Source organism: Lichenostomus cassidix, chromosome 12, assembly GCF_008360975.1.
Source record: "Lichenostomus cassidix isolate B80296 chromosome 12, HeHo_3.0, whole genome shotgun sequence".
Classification (NCBI taxonomy): domain Eukaryota; kingdom Metazoa; phylum Chordata; class Aves; order Passeriformes; family Meliphagidae; genus Lichenostomus; species Lichenostomus cassidix.
The window spans coordinates 14,157,170-14,172,817 of NC_139493.1; the positions used below are offsets into that span (position 1 = coordinate 14,157,170).

The 15,648-nt window shown below is 42.5% G+C and overlaps 1 protein-coding gene across 6 annotated transcripts in view; it reads left to right on the top strand.

Annotated features, from left to right (window-relative positions):
* Positions 1 to 200: 200 nt before the first annotated feature.
* The window catches only part of POC1A (POC1 centriolar protein A), a 43,692-nt gene continuing 28,244 nt past the window's right edge, over positions 201 to 15,648 (top strand). For 2 of the 6 annotated variants that reach the window (XM_085072825.1, XM_085072829.1), the window contains exons 1-7: positions 202 to 346; positions 1,524 to 1,608; positions 2,293 to 2,464; positions 3,379 to 3,558; positions 4,629 to 4,736; positions 5,971 to 6,086; positions 10,247 to 10,380. In XM_085072825.1, the coding sequence (XP_084928951.1) occupies positions 329 to 346; positions 1,524 to 1,608; positions 2,293 to 2,464; positions 3,379 to 3,558; positions 4,629 to 4,736; positions 5,971 to 6,086; positions 10,247 to 10,380 (813 nt within the window). In that variant the 5' untranslated portion in view covers positions 202 to 328. Of the gene's footprint in view, positions 347 to 1,071; positions 1,092 to 1,523; positions 1,609 to 1,634; positions 1,805 to 2,292; positions 2,465 to 3,378; positions 3,559 to 4,628; positions 4,737 to 5,970; positions 6,087 to 10,246; positions 10,381 to 15,648 lie in introns of those variants that run through there. The other 4 variants (XM_085072824.1, XM_085072830.1, XM_085072826.1 and 1 more) reach the window with 4 other exon arrangements.

Genomic DNA, 15,648 nt, shown 5'->3' on the forward strand with positions numbered 1-15,648 from the left:
GGGAGCCACCCAGCGCCACCAGCAGGAGTCAGGAGGAGTCGGGTGGTTGGGCACTGAACGGGCTCCTCAGGGAGCGGCACCAAGCCTGCCGAGTTACTGATGTAACAGCGCGGGAAGGGCTGTCCCCAACGCCTGAGCCCCCTGACGAAGCCGGCTGTGCTCAGAGAACTCGGCTTCCACAGCACAGGCTGCGCTCCCAGCCCGAGGAGCGGCGGGACTCCCGCCCTGCCCGCCATGGCTCCCTCAGGCCGGGCCCGCCCCGCGCTGGGCGGCGCCGTTGCTACGGAGCGCGCGCGGCGCGGGAAGCGAACGGCGGCCGCGGGGCGTCATGGCTGCCCTGTGGCAGGTGAGGGGCGCCGGGCCGGGCCGGAACAGCCCGTGTGAGGCCGCTGCTGCGGGGCCGGGGCCTCGCCGAGTGTCGGGGGACTGGCGCTGAGCGGGGGTGGCGGCGGTGGCAGCCCTTGGGCCGCTGAGTCCGAGCCGGAGGGATGTGACGGTGCAGGGAAGAGTGAAGGGGGAAGGCAGGGCTGCTGCCGGCCCCGGGGTGCTTGGTGCTGAGGGAGCTCTGGGGTCGCGGTGGCGGTGGGAGGCGGTGCTGGGGTTAGGGGGTTCAGTGCTGCTGTGGGGTGGCTGGGGACAGAGGGGCTTGGGGAGCTTCATGCTGCTGGTGGCCATGGGTGTGGGGTGCTCTTGCGGCTGGGGTTGGTCTGTGTTTGTGGGGAGCGGCACCTCCAGGCTGTTGGAGGGGTTCTCGTCTGGGGAGGGCTGGAGCTGGGCCGTGAGGGGGAGGCCTGCCCTGTTGTGGGGCTGGGTGGTTGAGCAGGGGGCTCTCTTCAAGTCCTGAGTGGGAGAAGGCTGTGTGGGTATTGCCGGGCGTGGTCTGTGTGAGAGCAGGCGGTGATGGTTAATCAGCCTGTCCTGAAGTCTGGACCATTTTCAGATGTTAAAACCTCTCCTAACGATTCTCTCGGGTCTTTGTTTCTTTGCCTGACCTCAGGCTTTGTTTGGCCTTTTGCAGCAAGGTGCTGTGGGAAAGGTAGTTTGTCAGTCTGTTTTGCTGCAGTTCTCATTCCTCCTGCCTGTTTCAACAGGTGTGTTAAATCTTGTCAGTTTGCCTCTTCCGTGCAAATAGTAGCCTCTTGGCTACACCTGAGCTGAGATGAGCAGCTGTCAGAGCAAAGCTGAGCTCAGGTGACCGTGGACATGGCTTATCTGTTCTATAGTCAGCTTTAGAGTCTCTGTGCCAGCAGCGTGTTGTAAAAATGCATGAGGGATTTGTGCAGTTACCCAAGACCCAAGCTAATAGCAGCTTGGATAATTTGGCTCTTTTAAAATTTATGGTATATGTGAAATTTGTGTTTTGTGTTGTGCGGTTGCCTGCACAACAGTTCTTGCCTTTACCTGTTTTTTGTGGGGTCAATATGTGGCTTGGTTTCTATTGTTGTAGAAATGAAATAATTTTATTGTGCAAGGATGGTTCTTAAATCTGATAAATCTTACATATGAACATTCTTATCTTCTAGGAAGATCCATCCCTGGAGAGGCACTTCAAAGGCCACAGAGATGCTATCACTAGCGTGGACTTCGGTCTCAATAAGAAACAATTGGGTAAATTGCCTGTGTTTTGATGGCCAGAGGATAAAGAAAGAGCTGCTTTGCTTTAGTTAGATGGAGGGAGCAGGGGAGGCAGTGAGCTCTGCAACAGCAAAAGGTCCTGCTGACCTTTCCAGCTAACAGCAAATTGAGCACTTCTCCACTCACCTGGCAAGCTTGTGTTTTTAATACATTGTGAAGAACTGCTGAGGTGACTTACTGATCAATGTTTTGCCACAAGGGAGAGGTGTTGGAGGGAAGTGTAGTTGGAGGGAAGTTTGAGTCACCAACTCACTGTTTTTTTCTGCTAATCTGTAATGACATTTAACCTGCTGGAGCTGATACCTGCCTCTGCTTCCCAATAAGAAAATGATGAGATAACCTTCATTTGCTGAGTGTGTGAAAGATTTGCAACCTGTGTGGCTTCTGCCTGTGCAGCTGTTGCATGGCTGGACTCTTGGAAGTAAATTGCCAGTTCAAAGCAATGCATGGCTGGCCTAGTTTTGTTTGAATTACTAATTAAATGAAATATGTGAAAAGAAAGAAATACACAGCTTGCAATACACTGGTGAAGCTTCCAAGACAATGTACTAAGACTGCTGGAAGATGTGATGGTGAACTGAGTGTGAAATGTAGTTTTAGTGTAATTGGAGAGCTAATGCAAGTTTGGTTTTGTATGGTTTTGTTTTTCCATTTCAGTAAGTGGCTCAATGGATTCGTGCCTGATGATCTGGAGCATGAAGCCTCAGATGAGAGCCTATCGCTTGGTGGGCCACAAAGATGCAGTTTTATGTGCCCAGTTTTCACCTTCTGGTCACCTGGTGGCTTCAGGCTCTAGAGACAAAACAGTCCGTTTGTGGATGTCTAATCTGTGAGTACCTGTTCCATTCTGGCTCCCTTTGTGTTCAACTATGGCTTGGGATTTCTGCTTATTTCTTCATAGCAGTTCTCCAGCTATGGGACAGGGATCTGTTTGAAGGAAAGAAGAACCACCGTGTCTTTCTCTTCTCTTCAGTCTGTGAAGAGACTGTACTGGTGCAGTACATGCTGGAGACAGATTTTGGACCAAGAGTTCCATAAACCTGTTGGATCTCTAAATATGCTGTGCTTTTGGATCTCTAAACATGCCTTGTTTTTATTTGCCAGAAAAATGCATCTTGCATTTATTTGGAAATTATGTGTAAAGAAGAATTAACATGTTTGAGTTGTGTTGTCTGGCTGAGTTAATGACCGCTTGCTCACAATTGTACAGCACCAGGTGTGCTGAATTCAGTTGTATTATTTCTCATGTGACATGGCATTGGAATTGTCCAGCTGGAGTATGGGCCAATACAGCAACAGTTGGGAGGTTATTGCCTGCTTGGCTCTGTCCAGATGAACTATGAAAACACCTCTCTCCTTGCCTGCCTTGCAGCAAAGGACCTGGTAACAGTACAGAACCTCAATGTCTTCTTTTATATTGGTATTTTCATACGTGTTTTAAATGGTTGCACAAATTAGCAGTAGCGTTTTTTGCCCCTTTATAGGAAACATGGGTTGTTTCCTGTTGGACTGGCCTTCAGTTATGGAATGGAACAACTGATTTTAGCTGTATTCTGTACAGGTCCTGAAGCATGAGCAAGTTTGGGGCTGGTCAATGTTTTTTGCCTAATGTGGTCACACGCAGTTCCCATAGAAGTGGTGGTTACTAGCACTGCTCAGCATGCAGCAGCTCTGTGTTTTCAGGTACAGAATGCGTTTGCTGCCCTGTTGTGTGATTTTAAAGAGCTCTTCCCTTTTGTGCAGCAAAGGAGAACCGACTGTGTTCAAGGCTCACACGGCAACCGTGAGAAGTGTTCATTTCTCTAGCGATGGCCAGTCCTTTGTTACAGCTTCTGATGACAAATCAGTCAAAGTGTGGACAGTTCACAGGCAGAAGTTTCTGTTCTCACTGAGCCAGCACATCAACTGGGTTCGCTGTGCCAGGTGAGTATGGCTCTGACAAATAGAGATGGGGATTTGTGCCTCAGAGCAGAGGCTTAGTGCCATAGTCTGGTGTAACCCGTTTCTATTCAGGGTGATTCAAGAGTGTCTAGTGAATGAAATGTATTGCTGACCTGCAGAGAGGTTCCTTTGAGTAATAGTTTGCACCCACTTTGTGCTTCTCTGATCTTTGTCAAGCAGAGGCTTTCCCGCTCTGTGTTTTGCTTTTACCTGGTAAGGAGAATTCTGTGCCTTTTTACTAACAGGAAAAATGAGAGGTTTCTACTGTTTTTTCAGCTTAGTTGCTTTAGACTTATGTTTCCCCTAGTTAAAATGATCACCTGTGCTCCCTCCAATATGTTGTAAGGGCTGCCATGATAATAATGTTATTTTCTGATAACTCTTTGAAATTTAGTTTTGAGGAGTTATTTATGTATATGTGTATCTATGATAAAGCCATGGTTCCTCTGTAGGTGAAAAGTTCATTACAGTTCTGGAATGTGGTGTTGGCAGTGGCTGACAGCACTATAGATGCCCACAGAAGAGCAGAAAGGATGTCTGATGAACTCTAGTTAGGAACTCAAGTCCTGATTCTGTAACATGTGTACCTCCCAAGAGAGATCTGGATCAGTCATGTATATGAGATTTTGAGATAGGGGCTTTATATATTCTGCTAAGGCACTAGAATGGTGAGGGCTCTGCTGCAGCTGTTTTCTTGTAACTGTGTTACTCTGAACTCTTGTGGCAAAGGCAGGAATTGTTTTGGATCAGGGCAGAGAAACAACTTGAGGTACATTTAAATTGAAACAAGTAGGACACAAGATCTTGTCAGACTCAAGACTTTCCTGAGGGTTATTTTATATGCCCTTGGAGTTAGGGATAGTTTGAGTACTTATGGCTTACTTTCTTTTCCCTCAGCTTAATGATTGGATTTTCAGTCTCACTGATGTCACTGTGACTTCTTGAAAAGCAAGGTGTGCATACCAACATACTGTGACAGCTGGCCAAATCCAGTCAACTCTGTATTCCTTTCATGTAGGGGCATTTCATAATTGCTGCAACTCTTACCTTAGATTCTCTCCTGATGGACGATTGATAGTGTCAGCCAGTGATGATAAAACTGTCAAGGTGTGGGACAAAACCAGCAGAGAATGCATCCACTCCTTCTGTGAGCATGGGGGGTAAGTACCTGGTGGTGATGTCTGAAATGGGGTTGCCTGGGGAATGTACACCTGATTTGTGAGGTTCAGTGGTCCCTGTCCTGGCAATTCTAAAACTGCTTAAAAAACCATAAGCACCTCTTACAAAAGCAGTGAGTGTGAGGGCCCAAGAACTGCCCAGTACATCAAGCCTCAGTTTCTTTGTGCTTATTTATTTTTGGAGATGCTTAAATTCCTTATTTCTTCTTCTAGTTGTGTTAAACTCTTTTATTTTGCTCTGAGCTGACCTAAATTAAAAATGCAGAAGTGTACCAACAGAATGGCACTTGGATGCTTTGATTCATCTTCAAATTTTTAAATAACGAGGTTATTCAAAAACCCTACTTTGCATTCAGAAAAATAGCTGTTGAATTTCAAATGTTGAGCCACAGGAAACGATAATTTATCCAGAAACATAAAACAAGTCCTCAGAGAATTGAGACTGGAATCTCGCTAATTCCTTGCTGCACTGAATTTCCCATACAATGTTATGTTCTTTCTAGGTAGTATACAGTGATATTAAGACAAATTCAGACAACATTATTTTTTTCAGTGCTCTTGTTCAAACAACCTGTTGAAATATCTCAACTTTTTCAGTACTTGTTACAACAATACTCAAAAGATAATTAATTTTATCCAGTTTGTTTGGTGACGAGTTACAAGATGTCCTCCCCTGAAGGTTCTGAAGGTTTTATTGTACTTATGTGTTCAAACTAAAAATTCTTTGGATTCAGGTCCAGAAAGAAATTTAGCCCCAGTCTTGCTACTTTCCAAGTGGCAAGATTTGATTTCAGGCACAAATTCACTAAGTTCCATCTTAAAATTAATTAACAGAAGAAAAATACCTGTTCAGTCTTGTACACATTGCTCTGGAAATAATGTTAATTTAGTAGAAGACATATATTATGCAAACATTAAATGAACACTTGAAAATGTTGTTGTGACAGTTGGATCCATCAGATTTCAGGAGGTTTGTGTCTACAGCTCCTACACCTATAATGTGAACTACTGAAGGTAGTGTGCCTAGATAGGATTCTGCAGTCTGCCGTGGATTAGAAGCAAGGTCTTAAGAGAAATTCAGCAAAATAAATTTTCAGGCTGTCTCCTGTTTTCCTTAATGTTTAATGAGTCATGGCATTGCTTCCCATATTGAAAAGGCTTTTTTGATCTTTAGCAAGAGTGGAATGCAAACAGTTGGATTTGATGCTATTGACAGGTTTGTGAACCACGTGGATTTCCATCCCAGTGGTAACTGCATTGCCGCAGGGGGTACAGACAGCACGGTGAAGGTGTGGGATGTCAGGATGAACAGACTGCTTCAGCATTACCAAGGCAAGTTAAGAGATTACAAAAGTTGAACCTTTCCATGTTTTGACATTAATTGCTCTGAAGTTCAAGGACTATTTCAGCTGCTGCTTTGTCAAAAAGGCACTGGGTTAGGCCTGCCAAAGGAAGCCTTTCTTCACCAAGTGTAGTGCTTTGCTTTGTGTTAGCTCCAGAACTAGCACTGAAGCTGTCCCATGTCATAGGGACAACTTCAGCAAATCAAACTGTTAGATTTTTTAAAGAGAAAATTAGGAAAAGGTAACAAAAAAGGGAAATCAAAATCAATCAATTGCAATTCTATACCATGATCTGTGTTTATGGTTCCTTTTCCAGACTCTGTTTGTTTTTTAGCTTCCATAAGTAGGTTTGATGATGCCAAATGGCATCTCCTCTCATTGCCTATTCTTGTCCCACTAATTAGTGCTGCTGTTTGGTAGAACTGGATAGGAAAAAGGTGCTTTCCCATCCCTGCCAGCTTCTTTGATATTGATTGACTTGTTCTGTGCATTAGTTTCTTCAACGTAAATGTGGCTTTTCTTTGCTAATAACAATTTTTAAGGCTGCTGTGATATTTTAAAATCAATACATTCTCAAGCACTGTTTCCAGTGTTGATAACTTATGAAACTTAATTTTGCTAACTTTCCCTGAGGAACTGCTTCTGGTATGCTTGTAAAACAGATCAGAGGCATGGGGCTGGAGCTCAGTGTGTTCTTTCTGCCCTCAACATCAGCTATTGTGGGTTCCTGCTGTGACAACCTCACAGCTTCAGTTATTCTTCTGGACCACAGTCACTCCTAGTTTTCTGATAGTTAACAAAGTCTAATAGAAGTCAAACTTTTTGATGCCTGTTGTTCCAATTCATCAGTATTGAGTGTGCAATTTATGTAACAACTATTGTTAACTTGTGGCCCATATCAGAGCTTGGAAACGCCTTCTGAAGTCTTGTTGCTAAAATCAGTAGAATTTTTAAATACTTGGGCAGTGTCAGATTATCCTTTAACCTGCTTTATCAGCTTTTCAATGGTGGCAAGATCTGCAGGCATGTTTCCAGCCACAGTATAAGTTGGCTCAAAAGTCATCTCTTCCTGCTTTCCACTTACTGCTATTAAATTGTCCAAATCTAGTGTGGTTTAGGTTTGGCTGCCAGGTTTATTTTTTGTCTTGGAATGACATATTTCCCTGGTATCCCACCCTCACTGAATGGCATTTTAGTGTGACACCCTTGCTATTGAAGTGATCATTTCCTGGGGTGAGTGTTATTTTTAACAGCTACTGTGTAAATTTTTACTGTGTATTAAACTTTGAACTAAAAATAGTAATAATAGCTGAAGAAATGTACAATTGCAGTGGTGGCTTTTTACAGTCCCTTCATGCACCTGTGGCCACAAACTGATATGTTTGTAACACATTCTGGAGATGTGTTTATAAGTCCTGCTCTTCTGAGGGTTTATACACCTCCTTTTGGCTAAATCTGATTTAGTTTTGTGGCTCCCCTGTGAGACTGCCAGTCCTGTCCCACTAGATGGCATCTGTGCCTTCAGAACATGCTGATGCTGTGTGGTTTCCAGGGAATCCATTTTAAACATGGAGTTGCACGGAGGAGTTAATAGATGAGGAGCCCTGCCTCGGGCTCTTGCGTCTTAAACTTGGGCTGCTTTCCAGCACCGATTAGTCTTTTAGCAGTGTTGCTCTTGTTGCCAGGACTTGTTCCAACTGTGACATTTGTAAATGGAAGTTGGAAGCAGAGAGCAAGCTGCAAAACCTTTTGTATGGTGTGTTTTTCTTTGAGCCAAGCAAAGTATGCTCTGGTCACGTTTACTGTACAGGAGAGCACACAGATGCTTTATTTGGTCCTCTGCTTGGCACTGACTCTTTTGTACAGCAGATTTTGTACAGCCCCTACAAAAATGGCTAGTGTTTATTGCCTGACATTTTTCCCTGTCCAAAGCTGTGTGTGGGACACCTCTGTGGCAGGGCTATGGAAACAGCTCTAAACTGTTTTTTTAATTCCTGTTTTAAAAGAATAATTGGTACTTTTATCCAGTTTGGATGGGGATGATGGTGGCTATCTGTTCAGTAGGGACTGTGGCTATGTCAAGTCCATCCTAATTTATCTTCTCACTGGTGGTTACTAAGGGCTGTGTTACATAAAAAAAAAGTGTTGTGAGGCTTGGGACAATTTTGTGCAGACACTGCAGGCTGGGAGGACTCAATTTTTTATGTCAACCCTCACTACGAGTCCCTTAGCAGGCTCTTACTTTGCTAGGGCTGGGCTGGCAGAAGGATTGGCTTGTAGCTAGGAGTCACTGGGAGATGTCACCTTGTGCTGCACTTGATTTATTCTTTACAACATGAAATGAAGTGAGGTGGCAGGATGTGTTGGCAGATTTTTTGGACAGGTGTCATGAATGGTCTTGTGGGAGGTATGAGCTGCTTTGGCACTAGAGAAGAACTTTTCTCTGAGTTTACAAGAGCCAAGAAGTCCTTGGGCACAGAAGCTGCGACTGCTTACGCTGCCACAGTCTCTGTGACTTTTTTCCATTATGGAAAGGTTTTTTTATGAAGCTGGAAATACTTTATTTACCGTCCGGAACTTAGAAGATGTGATATATCACTAACCTTGTCTATTTCTCATGTGATTCCTTTCAGGACTTTCCTTAGTTGACAAGATACATTTGCATTTACCTGAGTATAGACCCTAAGAGGGTGAGGAATATTACAAATCACTCAGAATAAGATTTGCAAGGGAGAAAGACATTTATCACTCTTTCATGACAAAAACCTCCACATAGACCTTTTTCTCATTTAATACGTAGCTTAATAAAGGGCTGGGGGTAGAGGAAGATCTAGCTGTATGATGGAGGCAGTATTCACCAACAAGAACTATTTAGAAGTTGCCTGTGTTAAGGTTTTCTTCTGTGTTTTTTAAAAGTCTGGGTCAAGAGGAGTTGTTTTCAGAATTTAGCTGAGATATTTAGTGTTCCCAAGGGTTTCAAAAATAAAGACATTCTGTTTTACAATTGAGCAGGATTATTTCAGCTATCTGCTTCAAATTCACATATGCAAAAAATTATATTTGGTTCTAATGTATTTAAAATGGTGTTTTAAGGGTTTTTTTCAACATGCAGTGTGGATTTAAAATGCTCGGTAGATTCTCAACAGAACATAAATTTAGTTGGGTGTGATGTATCGGAAGTAGTAGATTCGAGATACCAGAACATTTGGAGGGCATATAGTATAATTAAGAATAATTGGATGGTTAAATCCCTCCTCAAGCATAATATTAATATTCTGTAATGTCACATACGCTCAGGAAGCTGGGCATATGTGAAGTACTGCTTGTTCTCATAAATAAATATGTTCAATAGCCTGTTTTGTAAAAGTTCGGGGAGGGAAAAAAATCATATATTAAATGTTTAATGTTACAGTGAACTTCAGTGAAGTTTGACTTTTTCCTGGAACATCTTTCTTTAGCTTTTTACAAAATAAATCTTTGGCTTCATCTTCATGCAGGGAAAGTTGCTTTATTGTAAGTTCACACTCTTGATAGTTTTGTCCATTTATATTTGTTTTAAATTTTTAGTGAGACAAATAGGATGTCTGAGGAAATAATGCTTATACTGGACCATTTTAAAGTTTTTCTTATTTCCTACTTTCTCTGAAACCCAGCCTTGGCTAAAGTCAGATAGTAAACCAAAAGAAGCTGTGCAGTGTCAACTATGAGTGTTTTCCATTGTAATTTCAGTCTTCTCAGTGTCTTAACATACAGATGTTAATCTAGGATGACTTGGGAGTGAGACCAGCAGCTCCACAATAGAAAAGTATGTTTGTATCCAGTGCTCTCACAGAATCTTGTAGCTCGCTTGCACATATAGTACATTTCAGGGCTATACTGGAAGCTTTTGGAGCATTAAATCTCCCAGAAAAATTGGCAAAGCTTCCTTTTTTCTTTCAGTAAAGTAGTGCCTATTTTTACAAGAATTGAGTTACTGTTATTGTTCTCCAGTGCTTTGAAGAGCTCTTGTGGAATGTTTCCCCCATGATAATTTTCCTGTTAAATTTTATAACAGAAAATTGGAATGTGCTTGTGCTTTATTTTATTCTTTTGCCTTGAGCTTATGTAAACTGATCTTGGTGATTATTATACTTTTTTTTCCATCCTTAGTGCACAGCTCTGCGGTCAACAGTCTTTCCTTTCACCCCTCTGGAAACTATCTAGTTACTGCTTCCAATGATTCAACTCTTAAAATTCTGGACTTGCTAGAAGGAAGACTTCTGTATACTCTGCATGGTCACCAGGTGAGGCAAAGCCTTTTTTACAGCAATATACGATCTCATAATAAACTGAGCAAATCACTGCTTGCTGCTTTCATTATTCATGGCCAGAAATTGTTTGAAAACTTCCCTGTGTAAAATCATTATTATAATGCTAATAAACTTTGAGATCGTCACTGTTTTGAAAGGAAGAAAGTAAGGCAGGAATGGAGAAAATGAGAAAGCAAGACTAAAAGTGAGCTACAATATTAATGATTCAAGTCTAAGACAGAAGGAACTCAGTCAGAACAGCACTCTAGACTCTGACTGACCCTGTCAGCCACTCTCTAGTGTCAGCCACTCTGTCTCACTCCCTCTCTAGAGAGCTGCAAATAACACTTGGCCCCCTGACACAGGTGTTTTGAAGATAAATGCTCTTCACCTGGCAGGAGACTCAAGAACAGTAGCAGTAAAATAGAGGAAATCTATTTTGGGATTTGATTTGGGAACATCTTGTTAATGGACTGAATCATACAATTGAAGGTGATATATTGTGCTGGTTGGTTAAGTTTAACTGATTGGCCTATTAGTATTATGCTGCTGGATGTGTTTCTTGTAAGGTTAATTTTATGAATGCTTGGACCTCTCTTTCTAAATCTTAAATGAAAATAAATAGGCTAATTTCATTGTCGATGCAGAGTGGGGTGTGAAAAAGCAGGCCTGCCTTAAGGGCTCCATTTCCAAAGGGACAAAGAGAACAGAAATTCTTAACCCAGTTGTGTCTCTTTCAAAGTGGGAGCTGAGTTTTAAAGCATAAAAACTGTCAGGGGAAAACCACATCCTGGAGCTTTTGGAGATGATGGGGATGGTTGTGGGCTGTAATGGTATCTGTGTAAGCTGTAAAACTGATAATTCTGGCTTCTTGTGGCTTTGTTTAGTGACTGCCTTGTTTGATGTCTAAAAAGGTCAGGTTTCTTCTGTAACTTCTCTTCTGCTGTATATTAATAGATTTTTATTTCTTTTTGTAATATTAATGGAAAAACAGGAAAACCTCATGTTTAAATCTTGCATGAAGTAGAGCTTTGATTAAAACTGACCAAAGGGTTCAAATGCTAAAAGGATGGGGAGGACATAACAAATGCTGGTCACCCTGAGTCAGCCTTGACTGTATAAAACTTTTCTTAGAAAACTGAACTAAGTGGATACCCCTGTCAGATAAGGGCTGCAAAGCTTCTGTTATTAATCTTGTTTTCAAATCAGTTTATTGTGTTAATCTGCACAGTGAGTTCTTGGGAAGTAGCTTCCTGGAAAAGGGTAAGTGTTGGAAGGACAGTAAATCTTTACACCTTTTCCCCTTTTCTGTTTTCACTGTGATTTGTGCCTTTATCCCCAAGTGGCTAAAAGCAAAGTGGTGTGGCGTTCTTTGGTTATTAAGTAGATTTGCCTTTTTAAGGGGGGGCTACAGGTTAGTCACCAGATGGACAGCCTGTTCTGAAGATGTTCTTGAGTTGTGACTTAGTGTGGTTAAATGTTCTGGTTGACACTTTGTTCCTACTCTGACAGCTGGCTGCTGTTACATTGTTCTGGGAAGGCTGCATGCAAGTGGACCCTTGAAGGCAAAAAACCTTAAGGTCCTTTAGACATACTTTGACGCAACTGCGGGAGTGCCAGGAATTTGTTAGCAGCTGATTAGCTGTAGTTTATGTGGGGAGGTTGGCCAAGTTTACATTGCTGTCTTTGACTGAAATGTAACTGGCCTCTTGTAGTAGAAGGATCATTAAAGACACAAGTTTGGAGCTTGGAGCTGACATCTTGCAGCTGCAAAGTATCATTCTGTATTGTGCTGCATATTTTGGTTCTGGAGTGCTTCAAGCTGTGAAGTGCTCTTATCTAATTCCATACAAATGAGACACTGACTTGGTATGTAAATCCACCTCTAGTACTGAATCACTGTTGAGGAACAGAATGTTTTGGGGCCCCTAAGCCACCCTCAGAGAGTTGTTAGAGGGGAGCAGGTATGTACATGGTGCTTGTCTGCCCTTTGGAGTGGTTTAATTAGAGCATTTCCAGACAGACTTCCTCAGTGGAATGGAAGTTCTCAGTAAATATTTAGAAGACATCTCACAGTTATGTTCATAAATAGAAGACAGAAATTGCAAAGTTACAATTCTTTAAGCAACCTTGACTTGAACTATTAAGTAGCTACATTCTACCTACCTGGGCAACATAAATACTCCCTGTTCTGCTCACTGACTAATGAGTGAGGTCTCCTGAGCAGGTGCACAGGAAACAGATGTGCTTCTTTACTGTCAGCTGCCATCTCTGCCTAGGTGGCATTAAACATCTGTGCTGGCCTGGTCCTCTTTGAAGGGGGTGAGGACATCTCAGGCCTACGCAGAAGCCAAACAAAAAAAGAAAGAAAGGTGTGTTGCACACAGCAAGCAATTGGCTTTAGGCTAGCGTTTCTGAGTTTTAAAAGGAAATATGAGTGCTCTGTTCTTGCCTTGTGTTTCTACAGACTGAAGCTATCAAGAGTTAAAGCTGCTGAAGTTTCAGCTGTAAGAAGCCAGTCTAAATTTTCCCTATGTTAGGTTGTAGCCCTTACTTCCAGGTGAAGGAAGGTGCAAGCATGACAGTCTTGCTCAGGAGTTTTTCAAAGGCTAGTGGACTGAGAATCCTTGTGGCTTCTTGTCAGAGGTGTTCAACATGAAAACATCACTGTTGTCATTGCCACCTCTGCTCCCTGTGCTTTTCTCCTTGGTTCCCTTCCCTTCTCCCCTTCCTATATGGCTTGCCCTCTTCTCCCATGCGTGAAGCAGCTGAAAGCACTGTCAGCAGTGGCAATTACTGCTCTGTTATTAGTTCTTTTATGCCTAGAAGTGATGATGCCAAGGCTGGGATCCCAGTGTGCTGGTTGCTGCTGGATATGCTTCTCAGGCCTTGTCTCCTCTCGTATCTGCTGTTTCTCTTTGCATTAGTTAGTCCGTTCCTGGAGAATTTGACTGAATGTACTGGGTCTCACTTCTACATCTTTTGTGGCAATGGAAGAGGAAGCTCTCCTTTAATTCAACTGTTTGCATCCTCTAGATATGCCTTATTCCAGCTCTTAGCACTTCCCTTGTTCTCTTACCTGGTGTTTCTTTACTATGCATTTGTTTCTCCCAGGACCAAAACAACAACAACAAAAAAAATGTACTGGCATCCTTGACCCCACTTGTCTCTCCAGCTTCCTTCCACACTGCCTCTCCTTTCATAGTGCAGACAGTGCATCGTTAAAGTACTCTTCTCTGGTTTATTCCTGGACCCTCTCCAACCTGGCTCTTGTTTCTTCTGTTATGCTGAAGCCAAAATGTTAGCTCTGTTCCTAGCTGAAGCCTGAAAGTCTGGCCTCTCTTGACTTGCCTGTTGGTGTTGGCCCTTTTGCTGTTGAAGTGACGTGCCTTCTGTCCCCTGCAGCTCTGGGAGGAGGAAAAGGTGTTCAAGAGGGATTTCTCTGTGATTGTCCACTCATTATTTATGGATGGTACACATTCATCTGCTGCCTGCACGCAGGTGTGACTCTGGGCTTCAGTCATATCTCTCCAAACGAAGCTCTTGGCCTTTCTCTTAAGTATTTCTTTCAGAGACATCTATTTTTAGCTCTCCCCTTGAAAGCTTTGTGTTCAGGGATGCTATTCCTGTTGTCTTATGTCATCCCTGTGTCAGTTGTTGCTGACGCTGTTAGCATCTTGCCAGTCACTTGGTGGTGTAATCTGTGTCCTGACTTCAGATCTCATCTCTCTTGGTGATTAGTTCATTCAGGTAATTCAGAATAGTCCTGAACATCTGTTTTGAAGGCCAAACTTAATGTTTTATGGAAGCTGATCAACCTATGAAATACTAGGGCAACAAAGGCCTTGTGGTCACTAACCTTATTTGTAGGAAGAGGGAAAATAAGGAGAAGGTGTAATCTCTATCTCTATCTCTGCATATAAATTATATAACATGCTGGGCTTCACCTTTCCTACCTATGTATGCAGCTAGAAATGGGCTGTCACCTGGTGTTTCAGCTGCCATGCCATGCATATCTGACCTTGCCTGAATCTTTGCTGGGAATGCTGCTGCAGACAATGAGGTTTGATGCTGTTATCATTCCCTCTGTTTGCCTTCCTTTTTCTTTATGGTTGCTTTGCCTCACACAGTGTTTGAGCTATTTGTCCTTTTCAAGGCTCGGTGGGGCTTGCCTCCACCTTTCCTGGTACTCTTTCAGTAGGGTAGATGAGTTGAATATTGATTAGTGGCCATGTTCTTGTCATCCAACAATTTCAGTGGATGACTTGTTGCTTTCTTCTGTACTTTCCTTCAAAATTTCTGCAGCTCTCCCAGTATCACCGAAGCTGCTATTATAATTTCAAGCTCTATTGCACATGCACAAAAGCTTGACAGTCCTAATGTTGACCTGCTGAGGATTAAATACAAATGTTTCTTACATTTGTAAGACTTAGCGTATGTCTTAGTGTATGTCATTGTCCAGCCCCTTCTTCCTGCAGCTTACTGTGGGAGGCAAGAGGCTGCAGGAGTTTGGGATTGGTGCTAGCAGCTTATGTGGAGCATCTTGGACAATGAGGACGCAAACTGGAAATTCTGAACCTCCAGGAATTACTAATAGAAGGCCATTTGATCCTGCTACAGAAAGAGGAGCTAAATGGTCCTGTAGAAGGTTGCTGCATCCCACAAGTTTTGGTTATGTGGGAAATAAGCTTAAATTTCTCTCTACAACTTCTATAGGAGAATATGCAACTGCTACTGTTTGATACTTTTAATGCAAGCAGTAAGTTAAAAAAGGGGAAAAAAGGAAGATTTGAATTCTTCAGTCTCCATCCTCATGCACTGTTGTCCAGGACTTCATAAAAAAATGTGTTGGATTTCTGCTGTGCTTACATGGGACAAGTGGAAGTTAGGCTGTGTCTAATAAGTGACAAGCATAGCTTTTCAGTTTTGTTTGGTGTGTTTATATTAAATTGCAAGGGTATTTGGCAAAGTCTTATTTGTTGCTATAAGAAACCTGTTGTATCTTGGAAGGGTTCTGTAAGTGTATGTAGCAAGAATACTTTTCACTTAATTTATGTCAACAAATCTGTAGAGGATGTTGCGTCTATAGACTTGTTTGTTCCCTTTCTTTCAATTCATAAAGGCACATTCAGTTTCTGATATAATTTTCTATTTTGGGAAGAATATATTCTGTTGAACTTTTTTTCCCTTCAGAATGCCATGACTCTGGAGTCAGTTCATTGCCTGTTTTGATGTGATTTGTGTTGTACTACATTTTGTCTA